The 15,937-nt window shown below is 49.0% G+C and overlaps 5 protein-coding genes; 3 read left to right on the top strand and 2 right to left on the bottom strand.

The window, feature by feature from the left end:
* Positions 1–833: 833 nt before the first annotated feature.
* FFUJ_07194 (related to putative N2,N2-dimethylguanosine tRNA methyltransferase) lies at positions 834–1,832 on the top strand (the record flags this gene model as incomplete). XM_023577419.1 has 3 exons in its annotated part: positions 834–1,075; positions 1,214–1,381; positions 1,487–1,832. The coding sequence occupies 3 exons, from the start codon at positions 834–836 to the stop codon at positions 1,830–1,832; spliced, it is 756 nt and encodes a 251-aa protein (XP_023430494.1).
* Positions 1,833–4,301: 2,469 nt separating this feature from the next.
* On the top strand, positions 4,302–5,180 carry FFUJ_07193 (related to rasp f 7 allergen; the record flags this gene model as incomplete). The annotated part of the gene is made up of 1 exon (XM_023577418.1): positions 4,302–5,180. The coding sequence occupies one exon, from the start codon at positions 4,302–4,304 to the stop codon at positions 5,178–5,180; it is 879 nt and encodes a 292-aa protein (XP_023430493.1).
* Positions 5,181–7,877: 2,697 nt separating this feature from the next.
* Positions 7,878–10,275, bottom strand: FFUJ_07192 (uncharacterized protein; the record flags this gene model as incomplete). XM_023577416.1 has 2 exons in its annotated part: positions 7,878–9,851; positions 9,907–10,275. The coding sequence occupies 2 exons, from the start codon at positions 10,273–10,275 to the stop codon at positions 7,878–7,880; spliced, it is 2,343 nt and encodes a 780-aa protein (XP_023430492.1).
* Positions 10,276–11,145: 870 nt separating this feature from the next.
* Positions 11,146–12,658, bottom strand: FFUJ_07191 (uncharacterized protein; the record flags this gene model as incomplete). XM_023577415.1 has 2 exons in its annotated part: positions 11,146–11,646; positions 11,699–12,658. 2 exons carry the CDS (start codon positions 12,656–12,658, stop codon positions 11,146–11,148), a joined length of 1,461 nt encoding a protein of 486 aa, XP_023430491.1.
* Positions 12,659–13,925: 1,267 nt separating this feature from the next.
* On the top strand, positions 13,926–15,653 carry FFUJ_07190 (uncharacterized protein; the record flags this gene model as incomplete). The annotated part of the gene is made up of 1 exon (XM_023577414.1): positions 13,926–15,653. The coding sequence occupies one exon, from the start codon at positions 13,926–13,928 to the stop codon at positions 15,651–15,653; it is 1,728 nt and encodes a 575-aa protein (XP_023430490.1).
* Positions 15,654–15,937: the final 284 nt, after the last annotated feature.

The following is a 15,937-nucleotide window of genomic DNA, read 5'->3' as shown; positions in this document are numbered from 1 at the left end:
TGAATCTATCAGCTTTCAGCTTTCTTAGTAGCAACACTCACTTGAGTGAGGTAGCAGTGGATCACACCCGACTTCTGTTGTTAAAGAGCAACTCGGCGAATTTATTTGTGGAGGAGCCCTTATCGAAACGGAGTACTCCGTATGGGTTTTGGGATAGTTTAGTCGTTATCGCCAGTCCCGCAGAGCCTTTAACGAGCCAATCGCTCAACTATTTCGATGACTCTTTAAGCGGAGGATGGATGTATGTAATAGCGCACTTTTGATCGACGGCGACGGCCAACAAAAACAAAAGGGTCTATTTGAGTCTGGATCGCACACGTATACAAATGGAAAAAAAGTAGTCTAATCGGCACCAAGTGGCAGAGGCAAAGATGAGCAGCCGAGTACCTAGTACCTACCTAGGAAGAGATGCCATAGGTTGATTATAGGTACTTTAGAAGGGAAAAAAGTCTGCAGGTGACACAGGGCAGTTGTGCTTTTCACAGATACTCGATCGAAGGCTATCTTATTCTAGGTTAGCAGGTGCAAGAGGGAGTAGCCTACCTAGTACCTAACCTACCTGGAGGGGCGGAACAACCAAGTCATAGAAAGTTATTCCTCTTGCTTCATTTGAATAGAACAGAATCATCTTCCTCGCTTTATTGCAGGGCAGCGCCTCTCAAGCTCCACTGCATCGGTATCCCTTCGACTTTCAACACTATCCCTTGAGGGCAACTTAGGTAGTCTAGTCGTGATAGATCCGACTACTTCGTGCAGTCTATTTTTTCCTTTGACCCCTCAGCAAAAGTCAAGGGACTGAAATCGAGGGTCTGAGCAGCGACAACTCTTTCGCAATGAGCAGTCCGCCGTCGTCCCCTCTGATAGACGCGGTCACCATCAGCGAGGATATCGCTCCATTGCCGTCCTTCAAGGCCAGTGGCGTTGCGACTGTCGATTTCGATGGCGTTCTCTCCAGTCCTCTCAAGGTGCACGAAGATGTGCGATCTGGTTGTGGTGGGCAAACGTGGCCCGCGGGAATGCTTCTCGGCAAGCATATGTTGCGTTACCACAAAGACCGACTTGCTGACGCTCGGATGTGAGTTTCGCGTTCTTTCTTCAACTTCGACACTGCTATCGCATGCATGTGACTCGGACCGGGTCCTTTGTCTTGGTCTGCATAGACAGTGTGAGTATAACCAAAGACGGAGTAGACTTGCTGACTCGTTGGTCGTAGATTGGAGCTTGGAGCTGGCGGAGGTCTCATCGGTCTTGCCGTCGCCTTAGAATGTCAGCTTCAGAACCAGTTGTTAGTGACGGACCAGCTGGAGATGTATGAGTTGATGAAGCACAACATCGAACTGAACAACCTACAAGACAAAGCCAAGGCGATGGTGCTCAACTGGTACGTGAAATCGACTTTATTTCCATGTGTAACATTCTCCTCTGCCGTACCAATCCCCTGGTTAGATGAGGGTCAGCCACCAAGCTGACTGGTCTGTTCATATAGGGGCGAAGACTTGCCAGCTGCCGTGCTAGAGCAAAAGCCAGACGTGATATTGGCTGGCGAATGTGTCTATTTCGAACCTGCTTTCCCTCTGCTGATGTCTACGCTTAAGGCTCTATTAGAGCTTAACCCCGCAGCTGTCGTGTACTTTTGTTTCAAGAAGAGGAGACGCGCGGACATGACCTTTGTCAAAATGGCCAAGAAAGCGTTCAAGGTCGAAGAAATATTCGACGAGGATAGGCCCGTTTTCCAGCGCCAGGGCCTTTTCCTCTTTTCTTTCACCAGCCGCCCAACCACAAGCCAAACCAAGACTACCAGAAAAGAAAGTCAACCTCAACTGTCAAGATGATGAGAAACGTCAAGGAACGCTTTGTTTACACAGCATCTTTGTTGGCATGCGCCTGAAAACTGTCCATGCATTGTTGAGTCCTGGCGCGGAGACCTGATGAGGAAACACAGTGACGCTGACCGGACTGCATACTGGTAGTAAGTCTGACCAACAGGACTTCAATGTAACATCGCCAAGGGTTCTTGAGTCGACTCAATGGTAGTCCGCCTCAAGTATCGCTCCGAGTATGTGTCGTTATGATGGAGGTATATGGGCCCTCAAACTGTTGACTTTCTCACTGATCCGAGGGTTCGGAATTCGTGGAAGAGAGAATAGAAATGCAGAGCACCCACACCTGTGTTACTGACTATCCTCCGAGCGACATGTGTCTGAGACTTGTCTATTCTTTGTTGCAATACGGAGTACTCCATAGTAGACACCGTTCAAGCTGGACCAATGAAGTCTGTGCTAGCAAAGAAAACCAAGTCATGGTGGCCTGCATCTTTCTCAAGAAATTTCAAGCACACCGTAAGATTTTCATCACATCGCATCACAGTGAAAGCGCATATATGTTCACACAGACAACAGAGCAAAGGGATTAATGACTTGGAGCACGACTCAATAAGTGAGAACGTCACGCATGCATTGGCGCCAACATTATGCCGAACGACCCAGCAAAAGAAGGCGGCAAAGAAGACTTTTTATTTCCCTCACACCACCGGGTTTCTGGTACTTTCTCACGCTTCTAGACTTCTAAACTGCTCCTATGTACTGCTGCAAGCCATGTCAGCAAGCCGTTGGGTTGTTAATGAGTGGATGAGGTGGCACCCAGATTAACGTTGCCCTGAACCTGGGAAGAAATGGGTCTTGTTTCAACTTGGCGGATGGCGCCCTCCACACCTCCCGGATGCACGTTGACTCGTTGAGTGCTTCCAAGCCTCTCAAGCCTCTGCGTTTCGGGCCAGGCACAGGCGCCAGCGAACAGGACAACTCAGAGATTGATTTCCTATGTGTGTCCCCCCCTCCACCAACTTTGGTCCTCTTGTTTTCTCGCTCCGCAGACCTCCCGCCATCGTCAGGCACATATAGACTGTCATTGGCTGCCTCTTAGCCCTGACAAGATCTAACTCGGAAGCTGACGACAGGGCGGCCCCTTGCAGACTGACCAATCACAACATCCTGGGTGAGAAAACATGCCTTGAGTTGGACCACTTGACTGCGTGCATTCTCTGTAAGGGTGGTGAGGGATCTGAAAAATCACGTTGCTCGGTGATATGACTCTGATGATTCCCTTCAAGACCTCTCCAACTTCGCTATACTGAGATGACGCGACCCGCAATACGTGAGTCGCTATTCCCCGCAGAGCTGTCCTCAGATGAGGCAGCTAGCTGATTGAGGACGGGTTTTGAGGTTCTGTTCTGGACGAGGAGGCTGGCGATCAACTTTGTAGCACAATACGATGAATGCCCTTGATGGTGCCACGGCACCCCTGAAGGGCGGCGACAGGGTTGATTTTGCTTCTCCTTGTCCTCCGCAGGCCTCCTTCTCAGGCTGTGTAGCGCTCTGGCTTTTTTTTACGTAGCTGTTAGGGCAGACCGTTTGCATGGTTCAGGGAAGTGTTTTATGGCTGGCTCCAGCAGATCCCAATGGCCCGGTGAAAACCTCCTGAGGAGCGAAAGAGATGGCAGCTTGCCACGTCCGTGCTGTGGCCCGTTTCGTCTCCACTATCCACCTCGGAACAAGGCCAAGCACGAGAAAAGACTGGCTTGGAATTGGGTGTGTGGGCTATGCTTGTGGGTGGATTTCTTTGGAAAAAACCACGCGTGGCCAGTTCCCCCCCCCCAAAGCGGAACGCCCTCTCAGCTCCCACTACCGGGGATGAATCCGGTACGCCGCCGCCTGCGGTTCTTTTGCCTACAGTTGCGGTACCCTTGACTCACAAGTTCCAGCGGGTTGCTTGCGGACACACTGCGTTCAGCACTGGTTATGGATGGCACACCTCCAGTCTTCGGTACCTGGCTAGGAGTAAGGTACTAGTCTAAAGCCAAGTCTTTTTAAGAGCTAGCATAATGAGCCGGCGCCGTCTTTTACGGCGAGGCGTAGTATTAAAGGAAGAGTCGGTTCCTCCCCTTGTTTCGTTTCTTCACCTACGATCTCTTCGAGTTCAAACACCACTCATTCCCACCTGAGCACTGAGCAGGACTCTTTCTCTCTCACGCACACACTCCCTCACACGACGATCAACGTCCATTCCTTCAATTCTTTTTTGAATAGATTCATTCCTGTGGAACAGAATCTAAACCATCCTTTGCCTAGCAATCCATCGCGTCGAGATACCCTTTCGTCTACACACCAGACGTATCACAGCTACAGCCACTCTTTGGTTGAATAACAGAACTCGGAAACAACAACAACAACAACAACAACAACAACAACAACAACAACAACAACAACAACAACAACAACAACAACCTATATCCATACATAAACATGAAGTCTTTCACTCTTGCTTCCGCCTTCTTCGCCGCTGCGGCTGTTGCTCAGCCCCATGCCAACCCTCATGGAAACCACCACCGCCGTCACCACCAGAACGAGAAGCGCTCTGTTGTCACTGAGGTTGAGTGGGTGACTGAGATCGAGTACGTTACCAAGATGGTCGACGCTACCACCACCGTCTGGGTCCGACCTGAGGCCGAGCCTACTACTGCTCCTCAGCCCGAGACAACTCAGGCCGCCCCCAAGAAGGTTGCCCCCAAGAAGGAAAAGAAGCCTGCTCCTCCTCCTGCCCCTACCACTACTCTGGTCACCAGCGTCTACACTCCTCCTCCTGCTCCTAAGCCCACCACTGAGGCCGAGGCTGCTGCTGAGCCTACCTCTCAGTATGTCGCTCCCGTCGAGCCCACCACCCAGGCTCCTGCCCCTCAGCCCACCACTCAGGCCCCCAAGCCTGTTGTCTCAGCCCCCAAGAAGGAGGCCGAGCCCGAGACTGAGGTTGCTCCCGTTCAGCAGGAGAAAGCTGCCAAGCCTGCCTCCGGTGGTAGCTCCTCCGGCGGTTCTGACACCAAGCACGGTGAGTTCACCTACTATGATATTGGTCAAGGTGCTTGCGGTGAGAACGACACTGGCAAGGATGACTCGATCAACATTGTCGCTCTCTCCCACCTCCTGATGGGCCCGCTCTCCAACAACAATCCCATGTGCGGCAAGACCATCACCATTAAGGCCAACGGCAAGACCTGCCAGGCTACCGTCGCCGATAAGTGTACGAGCTGCGATATCAACGACATCGATGTCAGCCGAAAGGTCTACGAGGAGATCTGGGGCAGCCTCGACTCTGGCCGCACCGAGGTCGAGTGGTGGTTCAACTAAGCGCCACGCCAAACACGTTTTCTTGAATCATGAAAACAATACGAAGGATACCCTTTTCTTACGACTTGTACTTTTCATGAAGCGGGAATCTCTTCACCCCCGAAGGCGCTGGGGCGTAAGACATAAAAAAGGCACTTGGGTACCACTTGGACCTAGACCTGGAGATTCTGGATTGGGGTGTTTTTGGTTTCTTGGGCGAATCAGCTCCGGTTGACAGTCGTTGACTTCTATGTACATAAACTTTGGATACGCCGTTCGGATAGACAAACAATACAGTACCCTCAATCAGGGACTGCACTTTTGATTACATCACGTTATGTTAAGTGAATTCCCCTCAATTGCTGTGACATGTCGCCTAGCATTGTTTATTTTGAATCTATCCGTAATCTTAGGGCAGATGAAGCGAGTGGGTTTTAATTTGGGATCCTGGCCGTTTGGTCGCTACTCCATGCCTACAATGACCTCGTACTCAACCAACCCATGTCTTTAAAGGGTCTATTAGCGACCGACTCTAATGAATTCTCGTTTAAGCTGAAACCTGGACATTTAACGATCAACCAACAGAAATGGGGAGCTTGGCTCTGCTAATGAATATCGCTCGGGTTCACAATGACGAGCTACTGCACTAAAACAGATTCCTTGTCGGTGGTCGATGTCATAGCACGGTTAGTCAATAAAAAGCTGGTATCCAGGGGTGAATGAGAGGGTACTCTGTCTTGGAGCAGTCTAACGAAGTCACTCCCTTCAGCTGTAGTAGAACTTTACCGATGATCTCGCAGTGAGGATTCATGTTAGCAAGGGCTGGAAAGCAGGTAGCGTCGCACGAAGGGATTCCGGCCCTCTTGAAAAGGAGAAGGGAAGGCAGAAATAGACGCGGTTGGCTACTAGTTAATGATTCTACGCCTTACAGAGGCGTTGTGAATACGAGCTATCGATACGGGTACGGAGGTTCGTCTTAAAAGTCTTTGCCGGCGCTAAAATTACACTAAGTGGGGCAAAAGACTAGATACCTATAAATCTCGAATTTTATACCTATTTACCCCTGCCTTCTTTATACTTATTCCTACTTTTTAAAGCTATGATTTTTTAAATATATATAGGAATTCTCTTTATTTATGCCTGGATCTGCTCCTACAGAAGGTTATTTTATATAGCCTCTTACTTATAAATAGCTTCCTTTCTATTCTTTAGGGCGCCTTTTTTCATTATTATTCTCTTTATTTATAGCCAGGTAGGCTTAATAGTATTTAAATCTGGCGAATTTAAATATTAAAGAAGTCTCTAAACTCCTTTAGTGTTATATAGAAGCTGCTATATATAGTATTTATAAGCAGAAGCTTGATCTTCTTATATAAAGGTATTTAGTCTTTCCTTTTTATATTCCTTTATAAAAGGAAGTAATCTTAAAATTAGGATCTTTATATAGTATTGCTATTAGTTAATACTGCCTTTTCTCTCTCTTATTAGCTTGCTATTAGCCTTATTCTAAGACTATATAGGCTTCTTGCTAGGTAGGTTATAAAGCCCTAGCCTTCTTATTCTATTCTTAAGCTCCTATTTCTCTTTTATAACTGGCTTAAGCTCTTTATTTATTACCTATATTACTTCTTTAGTAGCCTTCTTCTCTTTTAAGGTCTTTAGAGACTAGCAATAATAAAGACCCTTTTTATTATATAAAAAGTAGGCCTAAAATATAAACTTACTAGAGCCTTTCTATCTTTTATAAATACAGCTATAGAGAAATCGCTCCTTAGGCTGCCTCTAAATGCAATAGCCGTTGCAGTAATAAAGAAGCACTATAGAAGTCTTATTTAACTAAATTATAGCTTTTTAATCTTTAAGAGTCTAATCTTTATAAGTAATATACTATTTTAGGCACTCTTTCTTTATTACTATAGTTAGTTTAGGCTTCCTTATTGGCTTTATTTTCTTATATCCTGCTAATTTAAGGATTCTGGCGATAGTTACAGTTAAGATCTTAATGCCCTAACTGCTAAGCTTGCTAGAGATATTAGTAAGTGTTTTTTCCCTGCTAAATTAATCTATACTAACCTTAGCGATAATTAGGCCTTAATTTTCTTTAGTTTACTTTAAAGGCTGCCTGGATTAAGCTCTATCTTTAAGCTAAGTATTAATAAGCTTAAGGGGATATTCATTAGGCTTAAAGCCTCTCTCGATTATATAAGAATATATTTTATTAATTATATATTTAGGGATATCAGTTAGAAGGTAGATTTAGGGTGTGGTTTTTACTTCTCTATAAGGCGCTTTTAATATTACCACTAAAGCCTAAGTTATAATATCTATTTTTATATATAGTATCTTCTTTATAAGGTTAAGAGGAAAAGAACGGTATAGAAATCACTTATAGAAGATAGCTAATAAAATCAGTAGAGATACCCTATTTGAGTTTATAAGGGTGGTTGCTGATCCCTGCTCGCCGGCAAAGACTTTTGAGACGAACCTCCATACAAATATAGGCATTGTCAGACTCTCAACACTCCCGTCCCAGCCGCGCGTATTGTGTATGCGTAACATGCATATGTATGGATACAGGACGTCTATCGTATTGCATTTATCATTTGCGTGTTCTCGTGCTCATCCAAGAAGGCGGCTTGGTACATGGAGCACCGTCTCCGAAGTCAACCACAAGTCGTAAGTCATGAATTTAGTGGAATGCAGTGTATTCTGAAACCTTCATAGCAGGTTCAACAGTTCCTCCACATAGCGGCGTGTGTCGACGCCGATGCCCTGAGCGAGCTTACCTGCACCCTCCGCGGAATCTGTACGGAAGCCGACGTGATCGCTTGCGCGGCGGATGAGGAAGATTTCCTTGGCAACATCCGGATGTCGGGGATCGGGTCCGGAATATTTCCTCTCTCCGTCATCTTGAGAGGTGTCCTGGTCTGTATCTGGGCCAGGCCCGCCTTCGTGAATTGTAGAGAGAATCCCCGTGGCAGCATCTTCTTGACGGTCGAGCAGACGTGTCCAGACGATCCACCATCCACGGCTGGACTTTTCGGTACGCTCAAGAGCAGTTGAACGGGACCGTGTACCGATGTAGAGATTAACCAGGTGAAGGTGAGTGTTCAGAGCATCAGGACGGGACCATGGTTCCATATCATCGTAGACTTCTGGTATGTTTGGTATTGATGAATAAACCGTCAATGAGACGGGATCCCAGACGAGATCATATATGTTGTTTCCAGAGTGGTTACTGCCAGAACCTGCATCGGTCCCAGGACGCTCCGGACGATAGCTTGTGGAGAGGAGAAGAGGTTTGCGTAGAGGAGCGAGTTGATGATGAAGGGAGCGATAGAGTGAATCCATAGCAAGGGAGTCGGTCCGTAGATTGAACAAAAAGGTGAACATGAATGGTCGGTTGACGTAGACAACAACGCGCAGTTTCTTTGCCTTGTTGAGATCGTGGGAGTCGTAGCCAGGTATCATATTCCCTACCACCTGCGACTGCGTGAGAGCACTGGCCGGATGCTCAAAGTCGCGCACAGTTATGGCCTCTGGTCTATCCAGAGCCTCACTCTCAAGCTCAATGTTTACAGTTCGCAAGACAGTACGAGAGTTGTTTGCCCCGTCGCCAGCATCATCGGAACTACCACTTTCTGTCCCGCTATAATCTTCATTGATCTCCCCCTTTAAACCAATCAAGTAGTGGCCAGCAGCTTCATATGAAGGCGTGCGTTCCGCGAGGCTGGGCCGTGCAAGTTTGGTTGTGTCTTGGGCAGGTTCAGGATCCTGCTGCGGACTCTCAGGCTGTTTGGCAGGAGAATCGCCACTACCAGTGCCGCCAGGAAACGACCAGTATGTGCCATATCCGAGCTTGAGATAGTTAACCATCTTTTCCAGTTTGCCATCTTCAGTCACTTGGATTTGGGGCTGGTCTTTGTCGGAACTCTCCCCAGCCTGTTCTCCGGCTGAAGACTTCGCGAGTTCACTCGCTGGTGCTTGTGTTTGATCTTGGGCCGCTTGCTGGCGTTCCGCTGCCCGTCGCCTTTTTGCGCGCCGAACCGATGTCGGGCTCTCTATGATACCATAGGCGTGATTGCCCCAAGTGTATAGATCCTCCATCCAGTGAGTAACGTCTCTCACTGATTTTCTTGACAGAGCGCCGGTACCCAAAAAGATGGCACCGTCATCGGGACCAGGTTCTCTTCCTGTTCCTAGCCATTGCTCAGGGTCGCCATAGGGGTCATTTGGAGGAGGCGATTCGGGGTTGAAGTCGCCGAACTTGGAAACAACTAGATCGACGAGCCCTTCTATTCTCCCGACCAATCCTTCCAATACGGCCCGCTCGCCGCTACCTCTTTCTTCCTCGCCGACGCCTACGCCCAGCTCACCAGAGGCCGCAATGGGGATGCCCCCAAAAATGTCACGAGCTGGATTTCCATGCATCATGACATTCCAGGTCGAAAGATAGAGATCCCAGTATCGACTCAATATAGTGACGAACTTGGTTCTCTTGTTGCGCACGAAGAGGGCGCTCAACGAGGAGTCATGATGCATGAGGAAAATGCTATGGGCTCGCAGCAGATCGCGCAGCAACAGGCTCGCGGGTTTCATCTCGCGACTGGAGTATTCATATCGTTCTTCGGCGGCTTCGCTTTTCTTAGTAGTGAGCCGAGGAGGGAGAGGTAGTTTGGTGAGGTCGATGCTCTAGTATCATTGGTGAGTATGGCGTTGAAGACAACAAAAGCCATGGTGTTCTTACTGCTAGAATCCACCAGCCAGGTTCGAGCTCGTGGAGTATGACTCTTGACTTCTCGGTGTCGATAGTGTCTACTGTTGAACCGCTTGCAAAACCGCGGCTGAAGCTAGCCATGCCCTGGGCAAGGCCAATCTGTCGTAAACGCTCGTTTCGCTCTTCTGGAGAGATGTTCTGGGTCGGTTGGCCACGAGTGCGCCTGCGCTTATTATGCGCGGCCTGTGTTGTAACAGAGGCATAGTAGACGATCTGATCCTCGATGGTTTCGTCGGTATTGCCAAGCGTTGGGTTGAAGATGGCGAGAAACCCGAGCTGCGCAGGCACGACGGTCCCCGGTGCTGGGTTAGCAGTACCTGAAGCTGAACGCGAGGCCATTGTTGCCATGTACCGCGTCCTGTCGTATTGCGAAGGCTTCGGGAATCGTGCTGCTTTGTGTTTATTTCTGCGCTGGGGCTGATGTGACTAGGTAGTTCGTCACTCCCAATCAAATCTGACGTAGATGGGGCGATCGTAACAGCACAAGCCTCCAATGAAGACCGTCACGGCGCCTCAAAATAACGGGCACAGATTAACATAAACAGCCAAAATAAGAAAATTGGTGTAAGGGAGAAAGGAAGAAAGAAAGAAAGAAAAGAAGAGAACAGAAGAGGAAAGGGAATGAGGGGAAGAAGGGATCAGGCTAGATGTTGGTTCCTCGCGTGTACTGTACCATACATCTACTGTATCTATCAGTTGGTTAGAGAGAGGCCCAGGCCTCGATCATGCGGGCGGATATGTTTGTGGTCGGAGGTTATACCCCGACCTCAACACGATTGGGCACACTCAAATGGCCACCAATTGAGCTGTTATTTACCTACCTATGCCTGTCATGTGGGACTCGAGGAAGGTAAGGTAGATGGGATCGAGATTCAACGGCTGGACCGAGGAAATGGAAGAGGGAAGGTCTGGGCAAGAGAACGCCATTGTATTGGATGCCCATTTCTATTGTTGACTGTTAGAATGTTACATAGGCTAGAGTCTCGACCGTGGGGCAAAAGAAAAAATCTTGAACTTTAGATCAACATGGCATTTCCCCTGTTCCTTTCATGCAGATTGTGCTATTTCAACAATGCCATGATCGAGACTGTCGCCCCCACCGTCATATTCCCTAGCATACCTTACATATCATCAACCAATTCCCCAAACGATCCTATCACACAATCCAAGCAGTAGACACAAGTGGTATCTCAATAATCAGTACTTGGCCTACTCATTCCTTGCACCTATCGATTCATCTTTATCACCTTGTCCGAAGACAGTCTGTCTCCTCTTTGCCATCGCATACGCCTCACTAACACGTTCGCGCTGGTCTTTCAATACCTGCATCGGTGACCGGGTTTGATCTTGAGCTTTCATACTCTCAGTTCTGGGAAAGCCCCACCTTCTACGCTCTCTTCTCTGGCTCCGATCAAAGCTGGAGAACTCAGCCCACATAAAATATAGTATAAACGTGATGAGGGTAAGTGGTATGGTCACGGCCCAGTATAATCGAAACTGCGGTGTGGTTTTGACCCCGATGTCTCCTCCATCAGCTTGCGCACTGTCCCAATCAAAGAGATCGGTTGAGAAGAGAGCTGAGATGAAACTGCCTGGTAAAAAGAACATTGTCACAAACGCCAGTGTCTTCATCGACGCAGCATCGCGAAGAGTGGATATGGAGATGATATAGTTGGAAAGGCTGTAGTTCTCTGATATGAGATTATTCAACTGGCAAGCCGTCAGTATCACTGTGATGCATCTCTCTTTAGGGCCGGCATACCACATCAATTTGGATTTGCACTCTCTTCAAGGTATACTCCCTGTCCATGGCCTGCATCATCAACCGTTTCTGGAGAACGCCGACGTGGTTCTTCATCAGCTCGTCTGCTTCGGGGTTCGAGCTGTGGCCAACGCTCAGTCGTTGCTGGACAAACTCGAGAAGCTTCTGTAGCGTCTTATCCTTCCTTTCTGTACTCGCTAGGCGGACTGCGAATCCGCTCATCTGTGCGCTGAGTGTGCCTAGCTCACCAGCCGCGATGTGTTTCCGTTCGGTCTTGAAGTCTGAGTACCCTGTCCGCGCTTCTATCTGTTGGATGCCAGGCTTCATGTTGTTCTGCGTTACCTCAATCTCTCCATGGAACATGAAAGCAAAGAGGAATGCAGGAAACATGGCGTGGCTTGCTGTGCTAAGGCTCCATTTGCTTTTGCTCTTGAGAAGCTTCTTTAGATAATGCTGCTCTTTATCGCCAGCCAGAATCATGCCATATGTGACACCTGGTCGCAAAGAAGGTGGCCTGAAGCGAGTATGTGACCATACAGACGCAAGTTTAGGCGCATAGCAAAAAGTGTATGCCTGCTGGTTTGCTTCAGACTTGACAATCTCAGGAAAGGCATTGACGCCCGCGACACAACTCGAGAAGTAATTATATGCAAGCTCAAGACCAAACTTGTCTAGAATCTGATTCTTGGCATCTTCGGGAAGCTCAACGCAGTTATCGTCGAGGATAAACTTGGGCCATATCAGGCGCAGAATTAGCGACTCTGGTCCTGTTGTTCCTGTTCGCGTCTCCATGGACAGCCAGGAGGCGACATCAGGTATTGTAGTGACTCCTTCATGGTAGTCGACAATGCCAGTATCATCCCTGCTCCAAAGCTCACTAAACTTGAACGAGAGGACGTCGTGCGTTTGGACGATTCGCCGTGAATTGAACTCGGCGATCTTGTAGTATATCTCATCCATGTGTGTGGAGCGTTAGCGTCTCAGAAGGCAGACTGGCGGCTCGGCGCATAAGAAGAGAGGCTTATGAGGCTGATTGCGGGAACGATACAGATGAACAGGCGTTTTTCATGTCGGAATCGTCTGTATATATGGCCTGGAGGGCCGAGAAATGGGAGCTGAAGGCGTCCAGTCTGCTGATACTGGCGATCTGCCGCTTCAGCTGCTCATTTCACCTGCATCTCATCGCCCAGAGTCTGAGAGGAAATCTGCCCGTTTCGGGGGCAGCCAATGACCCAAGAGCATTGAGACATGGGGGGTTGATAATCCTTGTTTCTTGAAATGGGCGTGGGCGCCAATTACAAGTTGAGTCAATAACGAAGCAAAATAAAGCATTGTTTCTCGAGTGCTGTTTATTCCGATCTTGTTTGCTTTTTATCCACCCTCTAATCTTCTGCTGCCCTATTCACGATTAGGATAATCGAGATTCAACAAGAGTCGAGGCCCTCGAGAGCCGAAGCTTCAGCTCCGCTTGAATGCGGTATGTCAGCTTGTTAGCTTGCACTGCCACTAGGTAGTATTTTCTCTGGTAGTTAGTCGAGGCTTCGATGCCTCACTTTGTGAAACAGGACCTATCCGACTCGATATGTTGTCCATTCTCTACGAGGGAGTGGTCTAAGAGAGGAGAAGAGAATAGCCACTGAGAACAGTTTTTACACGACATCTTGGCTGAGCCCGAGCTCTTCAGCTTTCCGCCACTAGACTACCTAAAGGTAGCAGGCTACTAAGCTATAGCCTATGGGTGAACTGCGTTAACTAGGTACTAAGGTAGGTCCCTTATTAGGTACTGTACCCCGCAGGTCCCTTCAACGTCCGTCTTGGCCGCTGTAAGCTCACCCCGTCAGATCCAATGCAAAGCATGGCCTGCATCACATGCGTCGACAAAAAGAGCCCAGCTACTGGATTGGCATGAAGGAATTAAAGAGTCGAGCTTGTTGTAAGTTTTGTGCCGATAATAAGTGCCTCATTATGATCCCCAAGATCTATAATTATCCATAGAGACCCCTTGTAGATGGGCGTAAATGCGCCTACGTCATCCCCGTCATTAGGTATCGCCAGCATCATCTCACTTCGTACTGTAAGCTCCCCCCGCCGCTGACTCGGTTTGCGTGTTTCATTTTCTCCTCCTGCATCATCTCATTCATTCAGTTGATGTGCACATAAACCTATAACCTCAGCGAAATACCAATATTGCTCACACCTATCGGCCCTCAGGCCCATATCCATCATCATGGAATCTTTCTCTCTACTCAAGCGTCGTACCACCGACCTCCTCCACAATGTCCAGCAAAACCTCCCCTCTATGCCTATGCCTTCCGTTCCATCCGCTCCCTCAGCTACTCACCAGAAGAAGAGTTCTATGAAAGGAACATGGGAGCGCATTGATGCCCCTGACGTTCCCCGCTCTTCCCATTCTCTCAATATTGTCCACGGAACCGCTTACCTCTTTGGCGGAGAGATCGAGCCCCGAAAGCCCGTCGATAATGATATGCATATCGTAACTTTGCCCTGGTCCTCGGCTGGGGCCGACTACTTCAAGATCAAGGCATCACCGGTCAAACCAGACGCCCAGCCGAAGAAGGCTGAGGTTCAGCAATCCGTTCAGCCAAAGGCTCCGGAGCCAGTCAAATCCGACAAGGAGCCAGAAGAAGAGGAGATTGAGAAAAAGCTCGACGAAGTTTCTCTTGCGGAGGATGATGATGAAGAAGACGGCGAAGAAGAAGAAGAAGACGAATCTTCAGATGAAGAGGTCGAGAGCAAGTCCAAAGGTAAGCAGCCTGCTGGTCCAGAAAAACCAGAATTGGGCGATGTCCCAGCTCCACGAGTCGGCCATGCTACGGCTGTCATCGGGTCCCGTATCTTTCTCTTTGGCGGTCGCGGAGGTCCCGACATGCGGCCTCTGAACGAAGGTGGCCGTGTTTGGGTCTTTGACACTCGCTCCAACACATGGACATACCTTGACCCTGCCCCTGTCGTTCCGGGTGGTGCAATTGTGCCCCAGCCTGCCCCGCGAAGCTATCACACAGCCACATCGATCGACCGGCCCCGGGACTTTGCTCCTAAGCGGCCGAAGGAACCTGAGACTTGGGGACAGTGGGCACTCGGAGACACCTCTAAGACGGGCATTCCTCAAGCGCCTGTAGTTGGTAATGTTGCTGAAGATGCTGTGGATGAAGAGTCGGATGGCTACGGTACCTTCTTCATTCATGCTGGATGCCTCGCCAGTGGCGAGCGCACCAATGATATTTGGGCCTTCAACGTCCATGACCGTACTTGGACTGAGCTTCCAGCTGCTCCAGGCCCTGCTCGAGGCGGCAGTGCCATCTGCGTGAGCAAAACCCGCCTCTTCCGCTTCGGGGGCTTTGATGGACAAAGCGAGCTCGGAGGGCAACTCGACTTCCTCCACCTCGAGGTTGAGACCTTTGACGATAGAGGCACCAAGGGTGAAGTTGCTGTTCGCGCCCGTGGTGGTTGGCAAACTATTCTCGAGAGTGATCCAAATACCGAGTCAACTGAAATCCACGCCGAACCAGCTCAGATCTGGCCTGAACCCCGAAGTGTCGCATCTTTAGAGGCAATCACTTCAGGGGCTGGATACGAGTATCTTGTTCTGACCATGGGTGAGCGTGACGCAAGCTCAGACGGCCACGAAGGTGCAGGCAAGTTCTTGAACGATGTCTGGGCCTTCCAAGTTCCGCCTCTGGGCATGACAGCCGCCAGCGTCACCGCTGCCATGTGGCAAGCTGTCGGCCGCAAGACTGGTGAGGGAAAGTGGACAAAGCTTGATCTTGAGCCATACGACGATGATAACAGTGATGAGATGCCTGTGGCGAGAGGCTGGCTTGCGAGCGCCCCGATGGGTGAACTTGAGGAGAGCGGTATTCTGATATGGGGAGGTCTAGGTGAGGACAATCAGCGTCTTGGGGACGGTTGGATCTTGCGTGTGGGCAACTCCTAGGTGAAAACGATGAGAAGCTGAATAGGTAGTTGGTATGGATGTAGTGTTCCTTTGGCGTAACATGTTTTTGGCGATTGTATCAAATGAACGAATGGAACAAAGAAACAAAGCCCTATGCAGACACAATACTTCACACAGCATATCATATTGCGATTGACGAGAATCCACGCATTCTATACCTGGGAAAGCATTTGACATGATGTTATGTACAGTTGAAGCCTCCTCCCGCCGGACACTTTTTGCATTTCTTGCTATTGAACTAAAAAGGAGAGATAATAATGTTA

The sequence above is a fragment of the Fusarium fujikuroi genome, chromosome FFUJ_chr05, assembly GCF_900079805.1.
Source record: "Fusarium fujikuroi IMI 58289 draft genome, chromosome FFUJ_chr05".
Taxonomy (NCBI): Eukaryota; Fungi; Ascomycota; class Sordariomycetes; order Hypocreales; family Nectriaceae; genus Fusarium; species Fusarium fujikuroi.
The sequence above is the reverse complement of the archived record's forward strand: the minus strand, read 5'-3'. Positions and strand labels throughout refer to the sequence as shown.